We start from the raw sequence: 23,282 nt of genomic DNA, 5'->3' as shown, positions 1-23,282 counted from the left end.
AAAAAGAAAAAAAAAATGACACTAAAGAAAAAAAAATATTGGAATAAAAAAGTTCCAACCTGCGACTAGATGTCAACAAGGTCTCTCTAGGTATCTTATTCATGTGTGTTTGTCCTTTACACTTATCCCAAAAATCCAGGCAGGCTAAAAAAAATAAAAGTCCCGTGGCTTGATGTAGCCCTGACCCCTTATATTCCATTTATAGTCTTAGTCCCTATGACATCCCTCCTCGCCTGGAGAACTGTCCAATCCAGCAGCATGCGTGGAGATTGTGTTAGGTACTTAGTGAAATATAAATATGGCCTAATAGTGAAAACCCCACTGGATCCCACATCTAGACTCTGGGCAGAGGACCGTCCTGACCTTACCCTCCTTTCCTCAGCAACATTCTCCTACTGGGCTGATTTCTGTCTTGGATCCTTTTAATCACCTCCACTGGTTAAACTCTAAAGCACAATGGCACCCAAGAAGGACGTGAAGAAACCTGCCCCAGCAGCTGCTGCCCCTGCAGCTCCAGCACCAGCCCCAGAACCAGTTAAACCCAAGGAACCAGCATTTGACCTGTCCAGTGTCAAGGTAACAGTGCTGCAAGAGGGAATTGAGGTGTGTGGTCACTGGAAGCGCAGGGGGATAGCCTAGGGGGGTCCCTGGTTTGCCCAGGTTCCCCTCCTTAGTGTTGAGGACTCGAACTGTCACTTTGTGAAGAATAACTTGCACCATTGCCCAGGTGTCATGTGCACTTTATTTGGGGAGAGAGCACCTTGATGCCTGGCTTTTCAGCTTTGCCACACCTTTGGAATTAGGAGTGTTATATCTTTATTGGATGCTAATTCCAGCTGCTCTTATTCATAATAATTATTTAACAGATGAAAATAAATGTGTCATAAGAACACTATGCAACCTACACCCCAACCTAGGGGTAAATTTACTAAGATGGGAGTTCTATTTAAGATGGGATTTTGCCCATAGCAACCAGTCAGCTTCTACTTCTCATTTATCTAGCACTTTCTAGAAGATAATACCTGGAATCTGATTGGTTGCTATGGGCAACATCCCATATTTAATAGAACTCCCATCTTAGTAAATTTCCCCCCTAGTGTCATTATATACAGTACAAGAGGTCTGTATGGACCATATGGGGTGTAATACATATGGGCACTCATTATTCCCTATCAGATGGCATTAATAATAGCTGCCACACATGTACAGTACCTGCCATACAGGCACATTACTTACCCCTCACCCTGATGTGCCCCTGAACTTGCTGGTGCCAGCAGGTCTTATAATGACAGGCTTGTCCTCTTATTTACGTTTTCCAGTGACTACACCACCAGTCCCCCCTATTGCCAGTGTCTGCTGTAACTGAGTGCAGATTGCAGTGGGGTGCTTTGAGTTCTCAATAAGTTTGCTCCTTGTAGTGTAAATGGAACTTGTACAGGACTGTGAATGTGCCCTGACAGGTGGCAAGATAGCCACACACTGTCCTCCAGGCTCCTCCGCCTTCCTGGCATCTTATTGGTCTATAAACAAGGACCAGATGAAGGATGCCCTAATATAGAGACTGAAGGAGGGAGGGCTTCAAGTTTAATCAAGGTTATTGCAGAATCTTTGGGACTGCATTCAATGTTGCTTGAACCACCTTGCTCTAGTTTCAATACTCTTCAGTGAGAATTTATTTCTGCAGTGGGGGAATTGCATCAAGTCTGCCTGTGGCTTTACCATCGTTACTGTTTCATATTAACAAGAAGGAGCAATGCTTTTGAGAATCAGGTTTATTTACTGCACTGGTGTTGTGGTGTTTTGCTTGTTATTTCCTTGTTTACATAAATAATTAACTAATTTACACAATACTTCTAAAAGTAGGTTTAAATAAATGTACAGATAATAGCCCTGTATAATGACTGACTTCCTTCCCCCTGTGAAACACAGAGAACCTATGACATGAAATCATTGGGATTCCAGATGCAATCACATCGTTAGACAGATTGCATAACAACTATATCGATATAATGTAAAAATTGTCATGCAGGTTCATTTTCAAATCACATTTTATTGTTTTAATTTTGCATAATTTTACAATAATTCATAGCATCATAAAAGTGTCTTTTAATAACTACAGATGGATAAATTGCACCCTTTTTTTTGCGCTACTTAACTTTAAAGCACCAAGTTACTGAATGTACAGTGCAAAATGAATTATACACATACTGTACTGTATTTTAGAGGACACACTTTCCTATACAAAAGTTAAATTAAGCTGTAATTAGGCTTCACGATTCAGCAATAAAGGAGCTTGAATGTCACTAAAATGAAAATGAAATTGTTTAGACTTTTAATTACACTATCTGTTTAAAATAATGTAAATGTCTTGTTTTAACTACAAGCCAGTATACAGTATGCAGAGTAATGACACGTTTGGTGAGGATTGTATTCCTAATTGGATATATCAAGGATACTCTTCTAGGAAACCTAGAATATCTTTACATGTTATTACAATGGTTATGCGTTCAGCAACACAGTAAAATACTTAAGAGCTTAATAAAACATCAGTGTTTGTATATATTGTCATTCAGCAGCTATTACAACAGTATTTGCAGTGCTACTGCGCTTACCAGTCCAGTGATAACAATTAAACCGATGTGCTGATAGGTAACAGGCATTCATCGCCATCTAGTGGATATTTTGTATATTGCAGCTATTAAATCCCTTCTGTTTTTAGCTACTCGGCCCCACAGTGGGCATAATTAATGTGGATTATAATACTTATGAGAATGTGCGTAATGAAGCCACCATAAATGAGTGATATCATAGGGGAACACAAAACAAAAAAATAAAATGCATAAAAAGACTTAGAAATCATTACAATGTTTAAGACACTGCTGACACATGTACACATACTGCTTGGTGCATGAGAGCCTATAATGATGATGATGATGATGATGATGATGATGATAATAATAATTGTTTTTTATTATTATTATTAATATTATTATTATTATTATTATTATTATTATTATGTTACAAGGCATCACAGAGGTCCCAATGTGCCACACAATGGGGAGTAAAACAAAACAAATGACACATACAGTAAGTGTTCTCCACAGTAAAAGCAACATCCAGCCGGCACCTTAACAGTGTGCCTTATTGCATCCTAAACATAAGTGCTCCTGCATCTTATTACCCATGATACTCTGCTATCTAGTGGTTGGTTGAATAATAGGAAGATTTTGACGTGAGACCCGTTTCTGTTATACCCCGGTTTATTCCATGTTTGTTTTCTTGTTTCTTTTTTTTTTATTTGAAGATAAAAAAAAAAAAGACAACAACAATATACTATCAAAACTGACAGTGATACATTTTACATGCAAGAAATTGCATTATACTTGCTTATAATTATTTAACAGTGTCATAGTCTAAAGCAAATGCTCTGCCCATAATACCTTTATAGCACTACCGTGTCTATTAGCCATGTATATTCATCGTTGCTGCTGGGTCACTTATACATGCAAGCCACTATGGGCAATCTCATCCACATTAGCATGCAGAGCTATGGGGCCGGGTGACGGGGCAGTGAAGAAACTTCAATATGGAAAGCTAATCACACTTTGAGAGGCGTGGTAAACTCTAAAGTCAGTTGGACCACATGAGAATATTCAGCAACCCTCCCTTTTGGTAAATAGCAGGAATCACTGAACCCCCTTATCCACAAAAAAAATGATGGAAAACAGCTTGATTATTGAATAGAGTGCTTAGGGAATAATTTATCAAAGAGTGATAATACTCGCTGTGACTGATAAAACTCATTGTGTATTATTATTATTATTATTATTATTATTATTATCTTTTATTTATATGGCGCCACATAGGATCCGCAGCGCCCAATTACAGAGTAAACAAATAAGCAAAACATGAAGAAAGTGACTTACAGTTCAACACAATATAGGACAAATACGGGGTATATAAACATAGCTGCGTCAGTAAACAGCACTGACATAAGTATCAGGGTGGCAGAAAACTGAGGAATTTGGTGCCATCAATGGGAGTATTGAAAAGAAGATAGGTTAAGTAAGAGACGTAAAAGCACGTGATGACCCTGCTCGTGAAAGCTTACATTCTAAAGGAGAGGGGCATACAGACAGGGGTGACACAGATGGGGTAGAAAGTGAGCGTGGGCCACAGAAGGTTTAGGATGAGATTTGGCTGGGTTTGTTGAAGAAATGCGTCTTGAAAGACCCTTTGAAATTTTGTAGAGAGGTGGAGAGTCTGAGGGGGAGAGGTAGAGAATTTCGGAGAAAGGGAGCAGCACATGCAAAATCTTGGAGGTAGGAGTGGGAGGAGGTAATCAGTAGGTAGGAGAGGTGGTGTGCATTAGCAGAGCGGAGAGGACGGGTGGGAGAGTAAAGGGAGATAAGGTCAGAGATGTAGATGGGAGAGGAGTGGGTGAGGGCTGTGTAAGTGAATGTGAGAAGCTTGAAATGAATTCTGAAGGAAAAGGGGAGCCAGTGAAGGGCTTGTAGGAGACGGGAGGTGGATGTACTGCGTTTGGTGAGGAAGATGATCCGGGCAGCAGCAATGAGGATAGATTGGAGTGGAGAGATGTACGTGTTAGGGAGGCCAGTCAGGAGGAGATTACAGTAGTCCAGTCTGGAGATGACCATGATAAATGGTGCTCCAGCCAATCAGCACCTAACTGTCATGTATTTTAAAAATTACAGTTGGAAGCCATTAGCTGGGGCACCATTTCACAAATGCAACAAGTTTTATCACTCACAACGAATTTTATCACTCTTTGATAAATGGGCCATTTTTGGTTAGCAGCATTATAAAGATTTAAGGCACCTTATATTAGAGTCACTCCACACAAGCTTACATATACAGTAATATAGCTGTTATTTCCAGGCAAGAGTGACAGCCTACTACTTGGAAAGGACAGCGCTACACTAATAAACAGAACCATTTTCTTTCTGTGTCTCTTTTACAGGAATTTTTTTCTTAAAGTGCTAAGTGCATGTATGTTCTACACAGCATGACTTGAGTGTTGTGGTAAGTTTGTGTATTTTACTTGTTTGATTGTGACATTGTGTATGTTTTTGTGTGGGAACATCGTTGTAACCTGCTCACTTGCCAGACCAACACGCGATGACGGAAGCCTGCAAGTTCGGTAACAAAGGGTCTATATCCGTGTAAGAATCAAACGGGGCAATGCATTGACAGAAAGTGATTGGGCGAGGGGGGAGGGGGGGGGGTGTATCAAGCCTTGGAGAGAGATAAAGCGGAGCAGTTGCCCAAAGCGAACAATCAGCTGTCATTTCAAAGACTGTGCCAGATCAATGACAGAAGCTGAATGATTTCCGCAACTTCTCCACTTCATCTCTCTCCATGGCTTTATTACACCTCCCCCAACTCAGGGAGATCATGTTATTTCCTCAGGGATGTTATGTCTAAGTCACATTACAAGTGCCCGAAACACAGATAAAGGGTCATGTAAAGTTTTGCCAAGGCAATATTTTTGCATCATAAAATAATAAAGTAAAAAACAAATATAAATAATATTTTATGTGGGAGATGTATTAAAGATTGCAGAGAGATAAAGTACCAACCAATCGCCTTCTGTCAGTTTGCGAACACAGCCAGTAACATGAAAGCAATGAGCTGATTGGTTGGTCTATTTAGTAAAGTTTAAAATTGCAACATCTTAAATATCGCTGTTTATCACAAAATCGATTTGCCAGGATAGGCGGGGCGAGAAAGGGCTGACCGGTGGCATTGTGTCTGTATTGCGCACACTTTCTCTGCCAGGCAAGCTCAGCTGAGGGGAGGAGTCTAGGAAGCAATTCACCATGGCAACTAGAGGGAGGAGCAGTTGAGTCAGGCCAGCTGACAGAATGAAGGTACTGAGGGGAAAGTACAGTATTTAGAGGGAGATTTGTGAAACCTTCTAATGGTGTTGCCCATAGCAACCAATCAGATTCTAGCTAGCAGTTATATCGTATAGTGCACACCCTGCACCCATTTCTTAAATATTTACCTCTCCGGAGTCCAGCATCGGCAGCTGCAGTGCTGCAAGATCACTGAGAAAATGGCCGCCGCTGCCATTTTCTTAGCATTTTGCGCATACTCAGTAGGGAAATCACCAGGAAAATGGGCGACGCACCATTTTCCTGGAGACCTGTACGTGCACAGTAGGCTTTGGCACATTGCCAGAGTCTACTAGCGCTCAGAGCACTAGTGCAGTCTCTCCAGACGGATACTGAATGTGGGCCCCTTCCTCTCATGATACGCCCCTGTGTAGGGGCCTATTGTATTAACCTTCTTATGCCCAAGATTCACACAGAATCGTCTGTTCCCACCTGAATATTTCACTTTTAAGTAACAGAAGTATTTATACAAAGGAGTCTAAGCCTTGGAGAGATATAAAGTAGAGAGAGATAAAGTAACAACCAATCAGCTCCTAACTGTCATTTTTCAAACCCAGCCTGTGACATGGCAGCTAGGAGCTGATTGGCTGGAACTGTATCTCCGTCCACTTTGTCTTTCTCCAAGGCTTAGTACATAGCAGACTTGCCTACTCTCCCGGAATGGCCGGGAGGCTCCCGAAAATCGGGTGACCCTCCCGGCCCCCCGGAAGAGCAGGCAAGTTTCCCGATTACAGGGGTCCCCCCCTGCCCGGCCGCCCACTTAGCGAGTAAAGTGGGCGGTCCGGGCAGGCGATGACGTTCTTGTTGAATCGCGTCATCATAGCCACGCCCCCTGCTGTATAATGCCGGTAATAGCGGCATTACACAGCGGGGAGGGGGGCTTACAAGGGACGATCCCGTAGTCACGCCCCCGGCCCGCCTCCGTCACGCCCCCGGCCCGCCTACGCCACGCCTCCGGTCCGCCCCCCTCTTCACTCACATCGCAACCCGCCCCCCTGCCAAACCGACCTGGCTGCTCTCTCCCGGAGAGAGCAGCCAAAAAGTCGGTAAGTATGGTACATAGACCCCCAAGTATCTCTGAATACTGCTGCTCCTATATGGACACAGGGGGTAATTCAAATCTGATCGCCAGGCAGCGCTTTTTGCAGCCCTGCGATCAGAAAGTCGCCGCCTACAGGGGGAGTGTATTGTCACTGTGCAAGTGCGCGAAAACTGATTTTGTGCAGTCTCCGCACAGCCCAGGACTTACTCAGCCGTTGCGATCACATCAGGCTGTTCAGGACCGGAATTGACGTCAGACACCCTTCCTTCAAACGCTTGGTCCCGCCTGCTTTTTTTCAGACACTCCCTGAAAATGCTCAGTTGCCACCCACAAACGCCCTCTTCCTGTAAATCTCCTTGCGAACGCCCGTGCGAATGGATCCTTTGCACAAACCCATCGCTGACCGGCGATCCCCTTTGCAGCCGTCCGTCGCGCCTGCACATTGTGGTGCATACGAATGCGCAGTTTGGATCTGATCGACCGCTGTGCGAAAACACACAACAGCGATCAGATCTGAATTACCCCCACAGTCTCTCGTCCAATTTAGCAAGCTCCTAAAATCCATCTTTCTATGAAACGCGTTACCGGAGAGTGTATAGGAATCTCCACAGACCACTTTCCTTCTTCCTAATCAGTGAGCGCACACACACTGATCTATGCACATGCAGCTGCGGCAGAACGCGGATGTGTAATCCTTCCCCCGCTGCGATCTGCGGCCAAATAGTGGCTTTTATTTTGCCTCAGTGCTACATCTTGTATTGCTGCGAATAGTGGAAATTGCAAAGGGTCTTAAATAGACCCCACAGTGTAATATTGCACAGCATTAATAAATTCCGGGGTGTGGCTACAAATTATGTGGCAGATGTATAAAGCAGTGATAAGTGGAAGGTGATAACGCACCAGCCAATCAGCTCCTAACTGTCATTTTTCAAATCTGTAATGATTGGCTGGTGCGTTATCACCTTGGTCTTATCACTGGTTTATCACTTCTTTATCCCTTCTCCAGGTTAATACATCTGCCTCTATGTTTGTTATAACAAAATCACCTAACCTTAATTTGATTAGTGGACTCTTATGGTAGAGGAAATTGCGCTCTACAACAGTAAAAACAAAACCTCTGTTTTTTTTAGCTGGAAACTCAGTGCCAGGGTGCGATTTTGGAACATCAAAAAATACAGTATTGCACATCTTAAGGCCCGTACACACTGGTCGATGTATCGGCCGTTCTCTTGAACGGCCGATACATCGCGGGACCGTCGGCCAGTGTGTACGGGTGATACGTCTGTGAACTCCGTCGTTCACAGACGTATCGCGTCGGCCGCGCAGCACAGCCGACAGCCAATATATCTACCGATATATTGGCCCGTCGCTGTGTGTGTACGGGGCGGTCGTCCGACCGCCCGTACACATGCTGCGGCGGCCGGCGGTGATTGACAGGTGAACTGGGCGGGATGACGTCAGTCCCCCGACGGATCGGGCAGTGTGTATGCACAGCACACTGCCCGATCCGTACATAGATATATCTGCAGATCAATAGATCTGCAGATATATCTAATAGTGTGTACCCACCTTTAGTGGTTCTCAAACTTTGTTATATCACAGTGCCCTATATTTATCAGCGTTTTGTTCATGGCACCCCGAGGCCAAACTTTTCTTATTGAGAAATGTATAAAATAATATTAAATGAAATAACTTGTGTGGTGGTCATGGTTGCGCCTCTGTTTATCCATATATTTTGTGATTGGCAGCCACCAGCACTGGTTTTGCCTATTACTTTGGCCATAAATAATTTGATTTGGTCCTGGACCACCAACCCTTGGCACCCATGCAGGTTGCCCGTGGCAGCCTAGCACCCAGTTTGAGAACCACTGTTATATCTGACAATAAGTGGAGCACAGGTACAGATTTGGGGTCATCCTTGAGGCCGCCCGATAAGGGCTGTGTATCTCTATTCAACAAGTTTCAAACAAACACTCATGAATTACACAGGTTCTGGGGCTTGCTGACTTCAAGCCTGTATTTCACCTGGTTTTAATCAGCCACAAAACCTGTGTAATTCATCAGCATCCTGGTTTAAAGGAATAGGGGGTCAAGTTATTATTATTATTATTATTATTATTATTATTATTATTATTATCCTTTATTTATATGGTGCCACAAGGGATCCGCAGCGCCCATTACACAGTACATAATCAAATGAGCAAACAAGAAAACAACACTTACAGTACAAGACAATATAGGACAGGTATAGAAAACCCGGGGTTAGGTGCCATCAAAGGGAGTATGGAGTATAAGATTGTGTAAGTAAGAAAAGGAAAGGCACATGAGGAAAGAAGTCCCTGCTCTTGTGAGCTTACAATCTTAAATGTGAGGGGCTAACAGACCGGGGTGACACACACAGGGTAGACAGTGAGCATAGACAAGAGGGTTAGGAGGAGAGTTGGCTGGGTTTGGTGAAGAAGTGGGTTTTTGAGGGCCCATTTGAAGTTTTGTAGAGAGGTGGAGAGTCGGATGGGGAGAGGTAGAGAATTCCAGAGATAGGGAGCAGCACGTTAAAAATCTTGTAGGTAGGAGTAGGAGGAGGTAATCAGTTGGCAGGAGAGACGGCGTGCATTAGCAGAGCGAAGAGGACGGGTGGGAATGTAAAGAGAGATAAGGTCAGAGATGTTAGAGGGAGAGGAGTGGGTGAGGGCTTTGTAGGTGAGTGTGAGAAGCTTGAATTGGATCCTGAATGGGAAGGGAAGCCAGTGAAGGTCCTGCAAGAGAGGGGATGTGGATGTAGTACGTTTGGTGAGGAAGATGAGACGGGCAGCAGCATTGAGGATAGATTGAGGTTAACCTTGGAGAAAGATAAAATGGACATAGATGGGGTCTATTTACTAAGTTTTGGAAAGAGATTAAGTACAGTAAAGTACGAACCAACCATCTCCTGTCATTTTTCAGACACAGCCTGTAACATGCCAGTTCGGAGCGATTGGCTGGTACTTTATCTCCGTCCACTTTATCTCTCACCAAGGCTTAGTACACAGACCCCTTAGTATGGTAAAGCTGGGTACACACTGAGCGTTATGTCATCAATTCCGACAGATTGGATCGACATATCGCTCAACACGGCACACATCGCGCAGTGTGCATGCCGATATGCGGGTGTCCACAGTCAGCTAGCGATGTCGCCAGGTTTGATGTGCTGAACATCAAATATGACAGTATTGCTAGCGACAACATGTGTGCTAATGAAGCATGGAACTGTGATCGTTAAGTCCCCCATTAACATTGCTCATTGTGTACACAGGTTCCGATATGTCGGCCCGTCGACTTGACACATCAGCTGGGTACACATAATTCCAATGTGCACCCAGCTTTAGCCTATATATATATATATATATATATATATATAGAACGAGGGGAGATGGATGGCACTCCAGCATGTAAATAAATAATCAGAAAACCAAGTAGGTAGCCAACGTTTCGGAGCGGTGCTCCTTTATCAAGACTTAACAAAGTCTTGATAAAGGAGCACCGCTCCGAAACGTTGGCTACCTACTTGGTTTTCTCATTATTTATTTACATGCTGGAGTGCCATCCATCTCCCCTCGTTCTACATTATCTTAGGAAGGGCACCCAGACGAGCTGATTCCCAGTCTATTGGAGTGTGCCGGACATTGTCTTTGCTTTTTTATATATATATATATATGCTATTTATCATTGGTGGAGCCCTGTAAACTGTAATTCCTTATCGCAGTGCTAAGAAATGATTATTAGTATCAATTTATCAAAATCCTCATGCTGGGACAGTGGCTCTGATAAGAGTGTATCCCAGCGAGGAGTTATTAGCACAGCTGTCATGCAATCAGGCTGCCTGGGAGGGTTCATAAATCCCTTCCCTACGAAAAAGTAGCCTGCAGACTGCAATGGCTAATAGTGGTATTAGCTAATTGCTATCTAGGCCAGGTTCTGAAAAGTTACGTTTTTAGAAGCCGGTGGTATTGATAATGTTCTGCAGGTCCTTAATTAACACAGGAGATATCTGTTATTTCCGACATTACAGCTTTAATACATTACACTGAAACCGAAGCTGCGAAAATCATGCGGAAATGTGACTTTTCTCATGACTTTTGTAAGCAAGCAAAATGATAAAATAATCAGTATGTATTTTTTCAATTAGCCTAAATTACTTATTAGCATAATCATTTGCTGCAAAGGGGATACTGTTAAAATACCAGAATCCCAACGGTCAGAATCACAACATACCCTGGAGGTAAGTGCAGAGGGTTATAGGCCCTACACACTGGCCGATCCCCCGCCGGCGGATACGGCTGACAGGCGACCCGGCGGCGGGGGGCAGTGACAGGGGGAGTGAAGTTTCTTCAGTCCCCCCGTCACCCGGCTGCATTGAAGTGCAGGTAAATATGGACGAGATCGTCCATATTGGCCTGCATGTACAGCCGACGGGGCACCAGCGATGAACGAGCGCGGGGCCGCGCATCGTTCATCACTGGAGCCTCCACACTGCACAATATGAACGTTATCTCGTTCATTAATGAACGAGATCGTTCATATCGTGCAGTCATGTCGGCCAGTGTGTAGGGCCCTTTAGGTCGCAGAAGGGGTCAGGGGGGGCGGTGATTAGGCGTATGGTAAAATACTTACCGGGATTTTGTCAAGATTCTGGCTGTCGGGAGCCCGCTGTCTGTCTTCTGACTGTCTGGGTACCCCACTGCCGGTATTTCGTACCCAGCTCCTGTAAAGGTCTCCAAAATTAGTAGAGTCCATCATGTGAGGTAGGCTATTCAGTCGCTGGAAACTCTGCCAGCTGCTTCATTTTCATGGAGACCGTTTTTACGAGTCGGCGCAGAGGTGATGTGGAGCAATGTCTTTAGTTTCGCATCTGAGTCGCAACGCGCATGAGTCCTGAATTTGTTATTAGAGAGTCACAAAAAGAAATGTACAGGGCTATCCTGGGCGGCACCTGGGAAGTAAGAGTGAGGCGGCTAAAAAGATGCGCAAAGATGTTGTTTTTTAAGGGGGTGTTGCAGGCCTGATTCATGTTTGTAAGTAAAGCAAAAAAAGCAAGCAACTGGGCAAAACCATGCTGCAGTGCAGATGGGGCAGATGTAACATGTGCAGAGAAAGAGTTTAGATTTGGGTGGGGTGTGATCAAACTGAAATCTAGATTGCAGTGTAAACATAAAGCTATCTAACATTTGTGGGCTACATGCAAAAGCAGCTAGTATTTACCCTGCACAGAAACACTATAACCTACCCAAATCGAAATCTCTCTGCACATGTTACATCTGCCCCCCTGCAGTGCAACATGGTATTGCCCAGTTGCTTACGTTTTTGCTTTACTTACAAACATTAATTAGGCCCTTGGTCCCAATATGTGTATTTTAAGGTGTATCTTAAATTGAGCCACATAAATTACAGTAATTATGGAAAACACTGGAACATTATTTATAGATTAATATAGATTTCAAAATGAAAGTTATTGGAAGCGGTTTCAAAACTTTCATCCTTAAGAAGAATTGAATAATTTTGTTTTGCCCTAAACCGAATAAAGCTCACTTCCAGTTGCTTCGTGTCAGTTACAGCGATCCGTGCTATGTCAATTAATAAGACGAATAATGATCCCTACATTCTACCCTTTGACCCCCACCAATTATAAACATTAACATATTTCATTTCTTTAATATGCAGGCATTAAGGCTGAGAACATTAGCAAACTATAGACACTTTAACTGGGGGGGGGGGGATGAATTGTGGAATTACAAAGTCTTTCTTCCCAGTTATCTTTGACACGTTCCAGTGATTACATAGAAAATCCTTTAAGACCAGCGGCTTTGAAAACTCACATTTCTAATGTAAACAGCCACTAGGTGGCGCTAAAAACACAAATTCAACGTCTCAGGGACTGTCACAAGCTCCAATTGTTGTGGGACATTTAAATAAAGCATAATAATTAACTTTTACATGGGATTTTCCTGATCTTCCTGAAAAACATCTCACAAATTATAGAACCCTCTTTTCTCCCCCTCAACAAATAGTAAAGAATTGGTCTAAAGTTATTGGCTACAAATGACTAGTATTTGAAATATCCCAGTATTTTTAGCCATAGGAGTATTCCACTCATTCTGTATTATTATATATCTTCTGCTATTTGTCACTATGACATATAGGGCTAAATTTACTAATTTGCCCATAACAACCAATCAGATTCTATCTATTATCTTCCAGAAGCAGCTACATAAATGTTAAGTAGAATCCGATTGGTTGCTATGAGCAACATCACCAGTTCTAAAAAAAAGATTCCACCCATTCTGTATTATTATATATCTTCTGCTGTTTGTCACTATGACATATAGGGGTAAATTTACTAATTTGTCCATAGCAACCAATCAAATTCTATCTATTATCTTCTAGAAGCATCTAGATAAATGTTAAGTAGAATCTGATTGGTTGCTATTTACCCCATAGAGAGAGAGATTTAGAAAGCCTTCTAAAAAAGGATGAGTGGAAGTGTTGCTGAAAGCGACCAATCAGAGACTAGCTATCACTTACCTAGTACATTCTATAAAATGATATCTAGAACCTGATTGGTGGCTACAGTATGTCCTCTTTAGAAGGTATGATAAATCTCCCCCATAGTATTTTCAGCACTAGGACCTGAGGACCATGCGGTTCCCACACCCCAGGTAATGGCGAGGAGTCACACATAAGTGTGGAGTATTTTTGGACCCAGAGCTCTGTTGACACAGTTGTAAGTTCCCATGAAGGAATAACTGAGTATTTGCGCGCAAAAAGCAGTCAGGCCCAAAATTGTCCTGTCCAGCCATTGCGAATGTCCCCCTTCTTGCAGAAAAAGTGCTGACAAGTTTTAAACTCATTAAAGCACGTCCAACTAAAAATAGCCCTCCCAACTGGTGGCACTGGAAAGAGATCCCTCCTTTCGCTTTGCCCTAAGAAAGCCAAAAACTCACCAGGGGGTGGGGCCACCTCCCCCCTCTGATACCCGAGCTGGGCAGTCATGTCACTGCCCCCAGATAAATAAGAGGAGCTTGGCCATAGCACAAGGACCACAAGCTCAAGCCTTCCTCCGGACAACGTCTCAGCTCCCGGCTCATCACCAGTCCCAGGATCACCATGGTGGGTGTCCTCTAGCAGCACGCTAGGTGCTTATTCCTTCACCCTAGACAGTTACTGTACACACAGGTCTTATATGGGACCAGGTGTCTCCTCAGAAGCACATGTTCCGTTGTATTATTACTATTTGCATTATACATTGCAAAGACTAATTACATGGGGCTTCTAAATAGAAGTGAAGGTATATAGAATCCTTCAAAAGTAGACTCAAGACTTTTCTGTTTACTCAAGCATTTCCATAATGTCCCTTTTAGTATCTTCATGCTTCTGTATTTTATGAAAATGTACTTCATTATTTTCTGTACTATATTATGCTATCTATCGGTTAAGCGCCTTGAGTCCTACTGGAGAAAGAGCGCTATATAAATAAAATTATTATTATTATTATTATTATTATTATTATTATTATTTTACTTCCCAATATCTATCTATCTATCTATCTATCTATCTATCTATCTATCTATCTATCTATCTAATCTAATCTATCTATCTATCTATCTATCTATCTAATCTATCTATCTATCTATCTATCTATCTATCTATCTATCTATCTATCTATCTATCTATCTATCTATCTATCTAATCTATCTATCTATCTATCTATCTATCTATCTATCTATCTATCTATCTATCTATCTATCTATCTATCTAATCTAATATATCTATATCTATCTATCTATCTATCTATCTATCTATCTATCTATCTATCTATCTATCTATCTATCTATCTATCTATCTATCTAATCTATCTATCTATCTATCTATCTATCTATCTAATCTAATCTAATCTATCTATCTATCTATCTATCTATCTATCTATCTATCTATCTATCTATCTAATCTATCTATCTCTATCTACATTTATTGATTGACTTTTGACATGTATTTATATAGCGCTAGCACATTCCACTGCGCTCTACTGGGTAGTGACAGATAGAGAGGTAAGAGGGCCGAGCTTACAATTTAAAGCATACTACAGGGTGAGTATCCCTTATTCAAAATTCAAGATCACACATTTTTGGTTCCCCTACTGAGATAATGACACTTATATATGTATATTATATATCTATATAATATATCTATAAATACACCTAATATATCATATATAAGTCATTATTTCAGTAGGGGATTTAAAAATGTTACATTTTGGATAAGGGATAATCAACCTGTATCTATATAACAATTAACAATACCTTTGAAACTTTTAAAGGATTTAGGGGCCTATGTACTAAGCCTTATGGGATAGATAACATTGACGGAGATAAAGTATCAATCAACCAGCCATGGTACATGGCAATTAGGAGCTGATTGCCTGGTACTTTATCTCCATCCATTTTATCTCTCGCTTAGTACATAGCCCCTGTAGTGAGATGCATCTAAATGAAATATTGCTAATTATCTGTAGTCATAGTAGTATTCAAGAGGCATCTGATTGGGGATTTGTCTGGGTTAAACCTCCCGGTGCAATATTTGGTTTGTAGGGCTAAATTAAACAGCGCATGCGAGATCTGTAAATCTTTTTTAGCTTTTTTTGTGGGGGGGAAGGGGAGAGTTTATTTTACGCCCTGTCTCCTTGTTCAGTTAAATACCTAAGGAACCTTTGGTTAAGTCAGAACTTTGTTGCAAAGGATTCTGGGAATGGGACATTGCCTGTGTGCATACTCAGATCTCCGGCATATGAATGTATTATCTTTTACAGTGGAGTTTACGCCATTGCAAACACTTTATGCTATACGTAAAAGCATTTGATCTAATAAATAAAATATGCACTAGTAAATAAATAAAAATAGTATTAATTGAAGGGGAGGTTTATGAGAATAAGCTGACAGCTTTTACTGGATTTGACATCACACAGTCTAGATATTCAGATACATATATCGCTGCAGCTTGTCCATCTGTCAATGCATATGCTACCATACTAGTTCTTGCTTTTCTCTTTCCTTGCAGTCTTTCTCCGCAGATGAGGTTGCTGGTAAGTGAGCTTAAGTTAGCTGGAGGTGAAGTAATGCCTTTCATCCCTCCTGGGCGTCCGTCCAGGACAAAAATTAATTATATTGATGTTATAACTTATAATAACTGAAAGAGATTTCCCTCTCTATCGCCTGAAAACCAATGACCACAGCTAGGCATCTCCTTCATTGCCGGCCTAATTTGGGTTACAGCTTCCTGCAAGTCCCTGTCTGCATGGTCCGATTTCCTGGACTAAAGAAGCTGTGACACTCAAATTCCAACAGGCCTTTAATGTAGTCTCTGTGGCTGATTTTCTCTTTAACAGATCGAATTCTCCCAGGATCAGCAGGATGGTAAGTTGAGGATCAGGGTGAGGGATCGATGTTCCTTGAAAATGTCCATTTGCTTGTGTAACGTGAAACATTCACATGTTTAAGGGAGACATTTACTAAGCAGTGATAAGAGCGGAGAAGTGAACCAGTGGAGAAGTGGCCCCATCAACCAATCAGCAGCTCTGTATCACTTTATAGTATGCAAATTATAGATGTTACTTCAGTGCTGATTGGTTGCCATGGGCAACTTCTCCACTGGCTCACTTCTATGCTCTTATCACTGCTTAGTAAATGTCCCCCTAAGTCACCGGTGCGTCAGACAATGGCCAGGTTCCCTTAATTAAACGGTTTCTGCGTAAGCCTGCGATACAGAGATAGTCACACATTTACATCTGACAGCTTCATTAACTTAATTATAAATAATTATAACTGGGATATTGTAGTAAATGAATGTGTAGTGACATCAGCGCCGATGTAATAAAATGCATGAAGGAGTAGCGTGTTAACTAAAAAAAAAGTAGCTAGAATAGTATGAGGATGTAACAGCTTACCACACGTGAGGGGGAGGGGTATCAAGCGTTGGAGAGTGATAAACTGGATAGGTGGCCAAGCTGTTGTCTGTCATTTCACAGACTGTGCTAGCTGAATGACAGAAGCTTACTAGGAGCTTTGAGAAACTTCTCCACTTTTTCGCTCTCTGTTTTTGTTTTTTTAACTAAAGGTCGATTTAAATTTCAGATCGATGAAAAATGATCTCAATCGATGCTGAGTTTCAGGGGCTGACACACATTTACTAACAGATAATTGTATTCATTTTTAAAATGTTAGTAAATGTGTGTTTTAGCCCTGGAAGCAAAACATTGATTTAGTTCGATATCCATCAGATTGAAATCGATGGAAATCGATTTTTGGTGAATATACTCCTAAGGTTTAATACATTTCCCCCTTAGTATTATATTGGGTTACAGCCTTTATGCACATTTGGGCAGTTCATTTTCATGTAAGGAGTACAGCACAGATAGCTGGTCACATCACTATGGCAGTGTGAGTCACAGAGGGTATTTTGGGATTACTAGTAAGTAACCAAAGGTCAGACCATCAGGTCACACACATTATAGGTTCCAGCGAATAGCACTGTATGGCTGTCATCACAATTGTAATAGGTTTGGACCTTCTCTAGAGATCAGGTTTTCAGTTCACAAAATAACTCCTCCAGGCCTAATTCAGACCTGATTGCAGCAGCAGCATTTTGCTCGAATGGGCAAAACCATGTGCAGTGCAGGGGGGGCAGATATAACATGTGCAGAGAGAGTTAGATTTGGGTGGGGTGTGTTCAAACTGAAATCTAAATTGCAGTGTAAAAATAAAGCAGCCAGTATTTACCAGGCACAGAAACAATATAAACCACCCAAATCTAATTCTCTCTGCACATGTTACGTCTGCCCCACCTGCAGTGCACGTGGTATTGCCCAACTGCTAACAAATTTGCAGTTGCGATCAGATCTGAATTAGGCCCTCCAACTGGCATTCACTTTCTGAGTTGCAAGATAGTTGACAAATAGTTTTGAATAGTGTTGAAAAGAATGAATCTGAGGGTGAGATAAGTCTTACACTTGAAAGACGGTGACTTGGTCTTAAAAAAAATTCGGTATTGTGGAAGCGGGTTACAGGAGAACAATTTTTTTGGGAGCTGCCTATAGCGCTGTCACACCATATGAGTGGTCAGCTGTTAAGCAAGATTCTGCCTTCAAAAATTAGGTTATTAGTTAAGTAGTATTTGCAGCAGCACTGTGGTATGATGGTTAGCATTGCTGTCTGACAGGCTGGGGGTTGGCTCTGACAAGGTCTGTATCTGTGTGGAGTTTATATGTTCTCACTGCATTTGTGTAGGCTTCTTCAGGGTACTGATTTGATTCTGTCAGTTTTTATGGAGTGGGAGGTCAGGGAGGTAGAAGTGTGGGGAGGGGGGGGGGGGGGGGGGGGGGTTGGATGTAATGTAAGCTCCAATTGGGCAGAGGCTGATGTGACTGATTACATAGTCTCTTTACAGATCTGTGAAATAAACAGTAATAAGTCTTTCATGCATTTGCCTCCCAGTCAGTCCTAGAGTTTTGTGGGACACTAATTACTAATAACTTAGATGCTCCATAGGGTGTAGCAACACCCTCAGCCCTCTTGACCTATAAATGATCCAATACATTGCATAACACTGACCCTCTGTGTTTTGCTAAACAACATTCCCGTAGGATTTGTTAATAGGCTTTGCATTCATTAGTAGTGACCCTTCGCAATGCCCACAGGAAGAGCACCCAGGCAGATAGTACCCTGCCCCCCCCCACCCCCTCCAGATTATTGGCTCTGGATCGCAGTGATATATAGAGACGTTCAAGAACAAACCGGCCAGGTGCAGCGTGTGGCTGAGTGCGTCCTACTTGTGAGAGCAATTCGTGACACTGACACACTGTTCTGTAGTGACAGGTGCCTGTGTTAAGCCTCTTAATTGCAGAGCACTCTGGCAGCGCAAGGGTGGATGGGGCTGTGCATGTAAGATTAGTGCAGGGAAAGGGCTATCCTGTTACAGGAGTGCTGACCCCTCGCTAACATTAGCAGCTTTTTACAGTGTGTCTGTAAAACCATCTTTGGCTCGGTTTGGAAAACTCTCTGTGCTCCTCAAAATAACACAGTTTCAAGTGTCCCAGTCGGAAAAGGGACTGAAGGAGCACACGATCCATCTTCACTACCGCCAGCCCCCTTCCATCCACTGGGACGGACAACCCTTTCTTGTCTGTACACAAGATAGCCAGCACAGGGCAACACCGCCCCTCTTTATTTTAAGTGGTCCATAAAACAAATCAGTCATTAAGGCAATATTTACAATGTTAATAAAATCAATACGTTTGAGGGGTTTTGCTATAATAAGGTGGTTATAAACCAAAGTTTACAGTTTATTAAAGTTAGGGTTGTTGATGATTCTGTAACAATGGATCCGCTCAACCGGCAATAGTCGATAAAAAACAGCAGTCCTACATTGGGCTGAATGAACATTTGTAGCAGTAAAACTTTATTGACCAAGTAACAGTGCTGACATTGCACCAAGGTGTTCTACAGGCTTTCCATGTTCATTACTTGCTTTCTATTTTCACAGACTTCAAAGAGGCTTTCCTGCTGTTCGACAGGACAGGTAAAAGCAAGATCACCTACAGCCAGGTCGCTGATGTCATGAGGGCTCTTGGACAGAACCCCACAAACGCTGAGGTCAAGAAAGTCCTGGGCAACCCATCTAACGAGGGTAACTAGTCTCTCCTACCTTGTGCATCTCCAGAGCTTACGTGTCCAATGAATCAGGGTTAGAAGAAGTATATCAATCTTCTCAGAGGTCCAACTACAGCGTGTTCCTCATTTTTTATATACTAGTATATTGGACCTGATCAACAGGTCCCCCCCCTCTACCTTCACTTACAATCTTTTAGCTGGTTTCCAGTCTACACTCTGCCACCCATAGTGGAGGGCTGCACTCCCCCACTCCCATTGTGCATGTCGATCTCAGGACAGGGCCATAGCCGACTATTATATAGATTGATAAGTACATTATTGTGAGGTGTGAGGTAAAGTCATCTTGGAACCTCTTGCAGACACGCACTAAGCATTAAATTCATGCATCACCATTGAAAGCGCTACAGCTGTGCAGGTCGCAGGCTGATGTCCTCACACGTGCTTCTCGTTCCTTCCTTCCAGAGATGAACGCCAAGGAGATCGAGTTTGAGCAGTTCCTTCCCATGCTGCAAGCAGTGGCCAACAACAAGGACCAGGGCAGCTTTGAGGACTTTGTTGAGGGTCTGCGTGTCTTTGACAAGGAAGGCAACGGCACCGTTATGGGCGCTGAGCTTCGTCACGTATTGGCCACACTGGGTAAGGCACTCCGACTTTACCTAGCGGCAGTTGGTAGCAAGTGATGAAAGTTGGACTCTTCATGACCAATGCGTTCTCTGTGTCCTGACAGGTGAGAAGATGAAGGAGGATGAAGTAGAGGCCCTTCTGGCAGGACAGGAAGACTCCAACGGCGCCATCAACTATGAAGGTAAATATAGAACTGGTTATCATCCTGCTCTAAGAATAACCCAGTTACAATTTCATTAGAAATTAACCGGACTCTAGCTTACGTAATTTGCTGCTCATAGCATCAGTCTGTATTTGTAGCGGAAGTAATCTAATCACTTTTGTGTTTTGTGTTATTTTATATCTTATTATTTCATGTTTTTTTGTTTTTGTTCCTGTTCGCAGCTTTCGTGAAGCACATCATGTCCATCTAAACGAAACCTTTAAAGTAAGTGGAACTTTCAATGTAACCTCTTATAATGATAAACTCCAACAACTAGAAAGGGAGGTCAACTTGTTTCATGTAAAGCTCAGTTGCCTCGGCAACAGCTTCTCTTTTTGGGGTCATTATCTCACTTTTAACTTAAGGCCCCCATCCACTAGTGAGACATATCTGAACTGAAAGTCGGATCCTATTTTCTCCCGACCTTCCTGGCAGCTTCCCGGGAGTCCTCCGATTACGATTTGCAACTGGTTTTTTTTTTACATCTGATGAATCGCATCCGATTGTGTGCAAATGCATTCCGATGTGTACCTTTTCTTCCGATTGAGATAAATAATCATGCCAGCCATGAGGATCTGCGACTCCGATCCGAGGAGCACGGGAACGCGCCTCGGATCAGAGTTGGATGAAAATGACATGCGATGTCACACTTTTCATCCGATCCATCAAACAGAAAGCTCAGAATCGGATGAAAATTGGTCATATCGCACTAGAGGATGGGGGCCTTTAGTCTGTTACAGCAGACAACGTTCGGAAGTACTGTCTTTTGTCTAAACACTGAATTTGATAGGTCCGTTTCCTTAATGAACGGACTCCTTAAAATATGTTGGCTGTGTTTCCACTTAAATATCATGCTGTACTCTATTGCTTTTTGGAAAGTGGGATTTTACTTTGCTCTCTTGACGTTTCCCCTCTTCAAATTCACTTTATAGGGGAAATGTATCAAGCCATGGAGAGAGATAAAGTTCCAAAGTTGCCCATAGCATCCAACAAGCTGCTAGCTGTCATTTCATAGACTGTGCTAGATAAATGACAGAAGCTGATCCACTTTATCTCTCCAATGCTGGATACATTTCCCCCCTCTATAACTCCAACTTCGCAGCTTATGGCTCGATAGACTTCAGGGCTCTTCATGTCGTAACAGAATTTTGGCTATAGATGTTTTAACGTCTTTAATTATCCAACTAAAATGCTCTTTGTTTTTCTTCTTGCCTTCTAGCGCTACCTTCAAATGTCTCAGAAGACCCGGAGACATGGAAAATTAACAAAGGCCAGCAACTGGCTATTACCAACCTTATGGAAATGTACTGTATAATACACTCACCAATTTATTTTTATTTTCCAACATTGGGACATTTATCTTTTTCCACGAACCCTAATATTGTTTAAAGGAAACAAGATCATCTCACAGGACGTATCACCCTGGCGAAGCTGGTGGAGATTTTGATCGAGCAACACTGTGTAACATGCCGCGGAGTATTGTAAAACCAAAAGACAACACAATAAAATCCCCTTTGCTAAGACGGTGGCTACAAAGTCTCTCTTAATTTATTTGCCCACAGTTTTGGGCCAATATACAGTACCAAAGAACGCTACTGTGCCATTCATGGTCAGGGGGCTCCACTAGCCTAAGGTATAGCTGGCTCCTCTGATAGTAGAGTGGTTAATTTATTCTTTCTGTATTCCATACTGTCAAAACAATAAAGTTTTAATGAAAGGATCCTAAGGATGTGTTCTTACTGGTGGGGCAAGTTCATAGCTCATTAAAGGGCTTCTTGGTCTGCAGCACAGTGCCACGTTCTGCCGCTTGGTATGTGTAACTCATCTTAAATTAGATTTCTGATATGCGCAAATTAACAGGATAAGTAAGGCTATGGAGGAGATGTATCGAACCTTCTCAAGAAGGTATCATTTCATAGAATGTATGATATAAGTGATAGCAAGAATCTTGGTCTCTTTGGAAGTTTTGAGACATCTCCCCCTATGCCCCTATAACTATTTTCACGTAGGAGGCTGCTTAACCCATTAGTGTCTGGTACAGGTAAACAGCCCAACGCAATGATATCACAAGCACTTGTATCTGTTAAAAGCCACACAAAAAGCAAAAGTGTAATGCAAGAAACACAATAGTAACATCCTCTGACATGTTTGGGACATAGGCACGTCTATGACGCACATACAATAGGGGGAGAGTTATCAAATCTTCTATAGAGGTCAAGTGGAAGTGGCCCAACAAACCAATAGAATTTCAGCTAGCACTGTATAGCCTGCACTAGATAAATGATAGTTAAAGTCTATCAGCAACACCTGTCTTCTATTGGTTTGATACATTCCCCCTATTGACTCAATATACAACGTGATCATAAGTAAAGTTTCCTAATGGGGGTACGCACATGGCGATTTTTGCCTCTTTTCAAAGCAATCTGTCTAGATCGCTTAGACATTAAGCACGGATCGCTCCGTGTGTACACCCCATAGCGAAGGCGATGCGCAGTCCCACACGTCGCCATCGCCCGCTCAGATCTTTAGCACATGCCGGCAAGATCTAGTTAGATCGCCTAACTTGTGGATAATGAACGCGGGATAGCACAGATCGCTCAGCAAACATCGCTGCGCGTATAGCAATGTGTGCTGAGCGATCTATGCTAACCTAGATCACTTAGTACAAGTCGCCGCGTGTGTATGTCCCCTCAGTCTGCAGCTGTAACTAATAGGTGGAATGCCACCAAATTTACTAAGGCACAGGAAGAAGGATTCCATGGGGAAAAAAAAATAGTTCTAATCTGCTGATAGGATGAATC

At 42.4% G+C, this 23,282-nt stretch overlaps 1 protein-coding gene across 2 annotated transcripts; it reads left to right on the top strand.

Annotated features, from left to right (window-relative positions):
* The first annotated feature begins 308 nt into the window (after positions 1-308).
* MYL1 (myosin light chain 1) lies at positions 309-22,201 on the top strand. Of its 2 annotated transcripts, none has more exons than XM_063933072.1 (7): positions 309-576; positions 16,376-16,403; positions 19,528-19,671; positions 20,118-20,291; positions 20,383-20,460; positions 20,664-20,706; positions 21,701-22,201. In XM_063933072.1, the coding sequence occupies exons 1-6, from the start codon at positions 457-459 to the stop codon at positions 20,690-20,692; spliced, it is 573 nt and encodes a 190-aa protein (XP_063789142.1). In that variant the 5' UTR covers positions 309-456; the 3' UTR covers positions 20,693-20,706; positions 21,701-22,201. The 2 variants fall into 2 exon arrangements, with proteins under 2 accessions (XP_063789142.1, XP_063789144.1); XM_063933074.1 differs by lacking the exons at positions 309-576; positions 16,376-16,403 and adding exons at positions 14,002-14,103; positions 16,048-16,072.
* The last annotated feature ends 1,081 nt before the right edge of the window (positions 22,202-23,282 follow it).

This window comes from Pseudophryne corroboree, chromosome 7 (assembly GCF_028390025.1).
Source record: "Pseudophryne corroboree isolate aPseCor3 chromosome 7, aPseCor3.hap2, whole genome shotgun sequence".
Classification (NCBI taxonomy): Eukaryota; Metazoa; Chordata; class Amphibia; order Anura; family Myobatrachidae; genus Pseudophryne; species Pseudophryne corroboree.
The sequence above is the reverse complement of the archived record's forward strand: the minus strand, read 5'-3'. Positions and strand labels throughout refer to the sequence as shown.

Bases quoted from the DNA above. Each gene is read 5' to 3' on its own strand.
- MYL1 (XM_063933072.1), top strand. From the start codon at position 457: ATGGCACCCAAGAAGGACGTGAAGAAACCTGCCCCAGCAGCTGCTGCC. The intron at 16,404-19,527 runs GTAAGTTGAGGA...CTATTTTCACAG, and splicing joins CTCCCAGGATCAGCAGGATG to ACTTCAAAGAGGCTTTCCTG. The intron at 20,292-20,382 runs GTAAGGCACTCC...GTGTCCTGACAG, and splicing joins TCACGTATTGGCCACACTGG to GTGAGAAGATGAAGGAGGAT.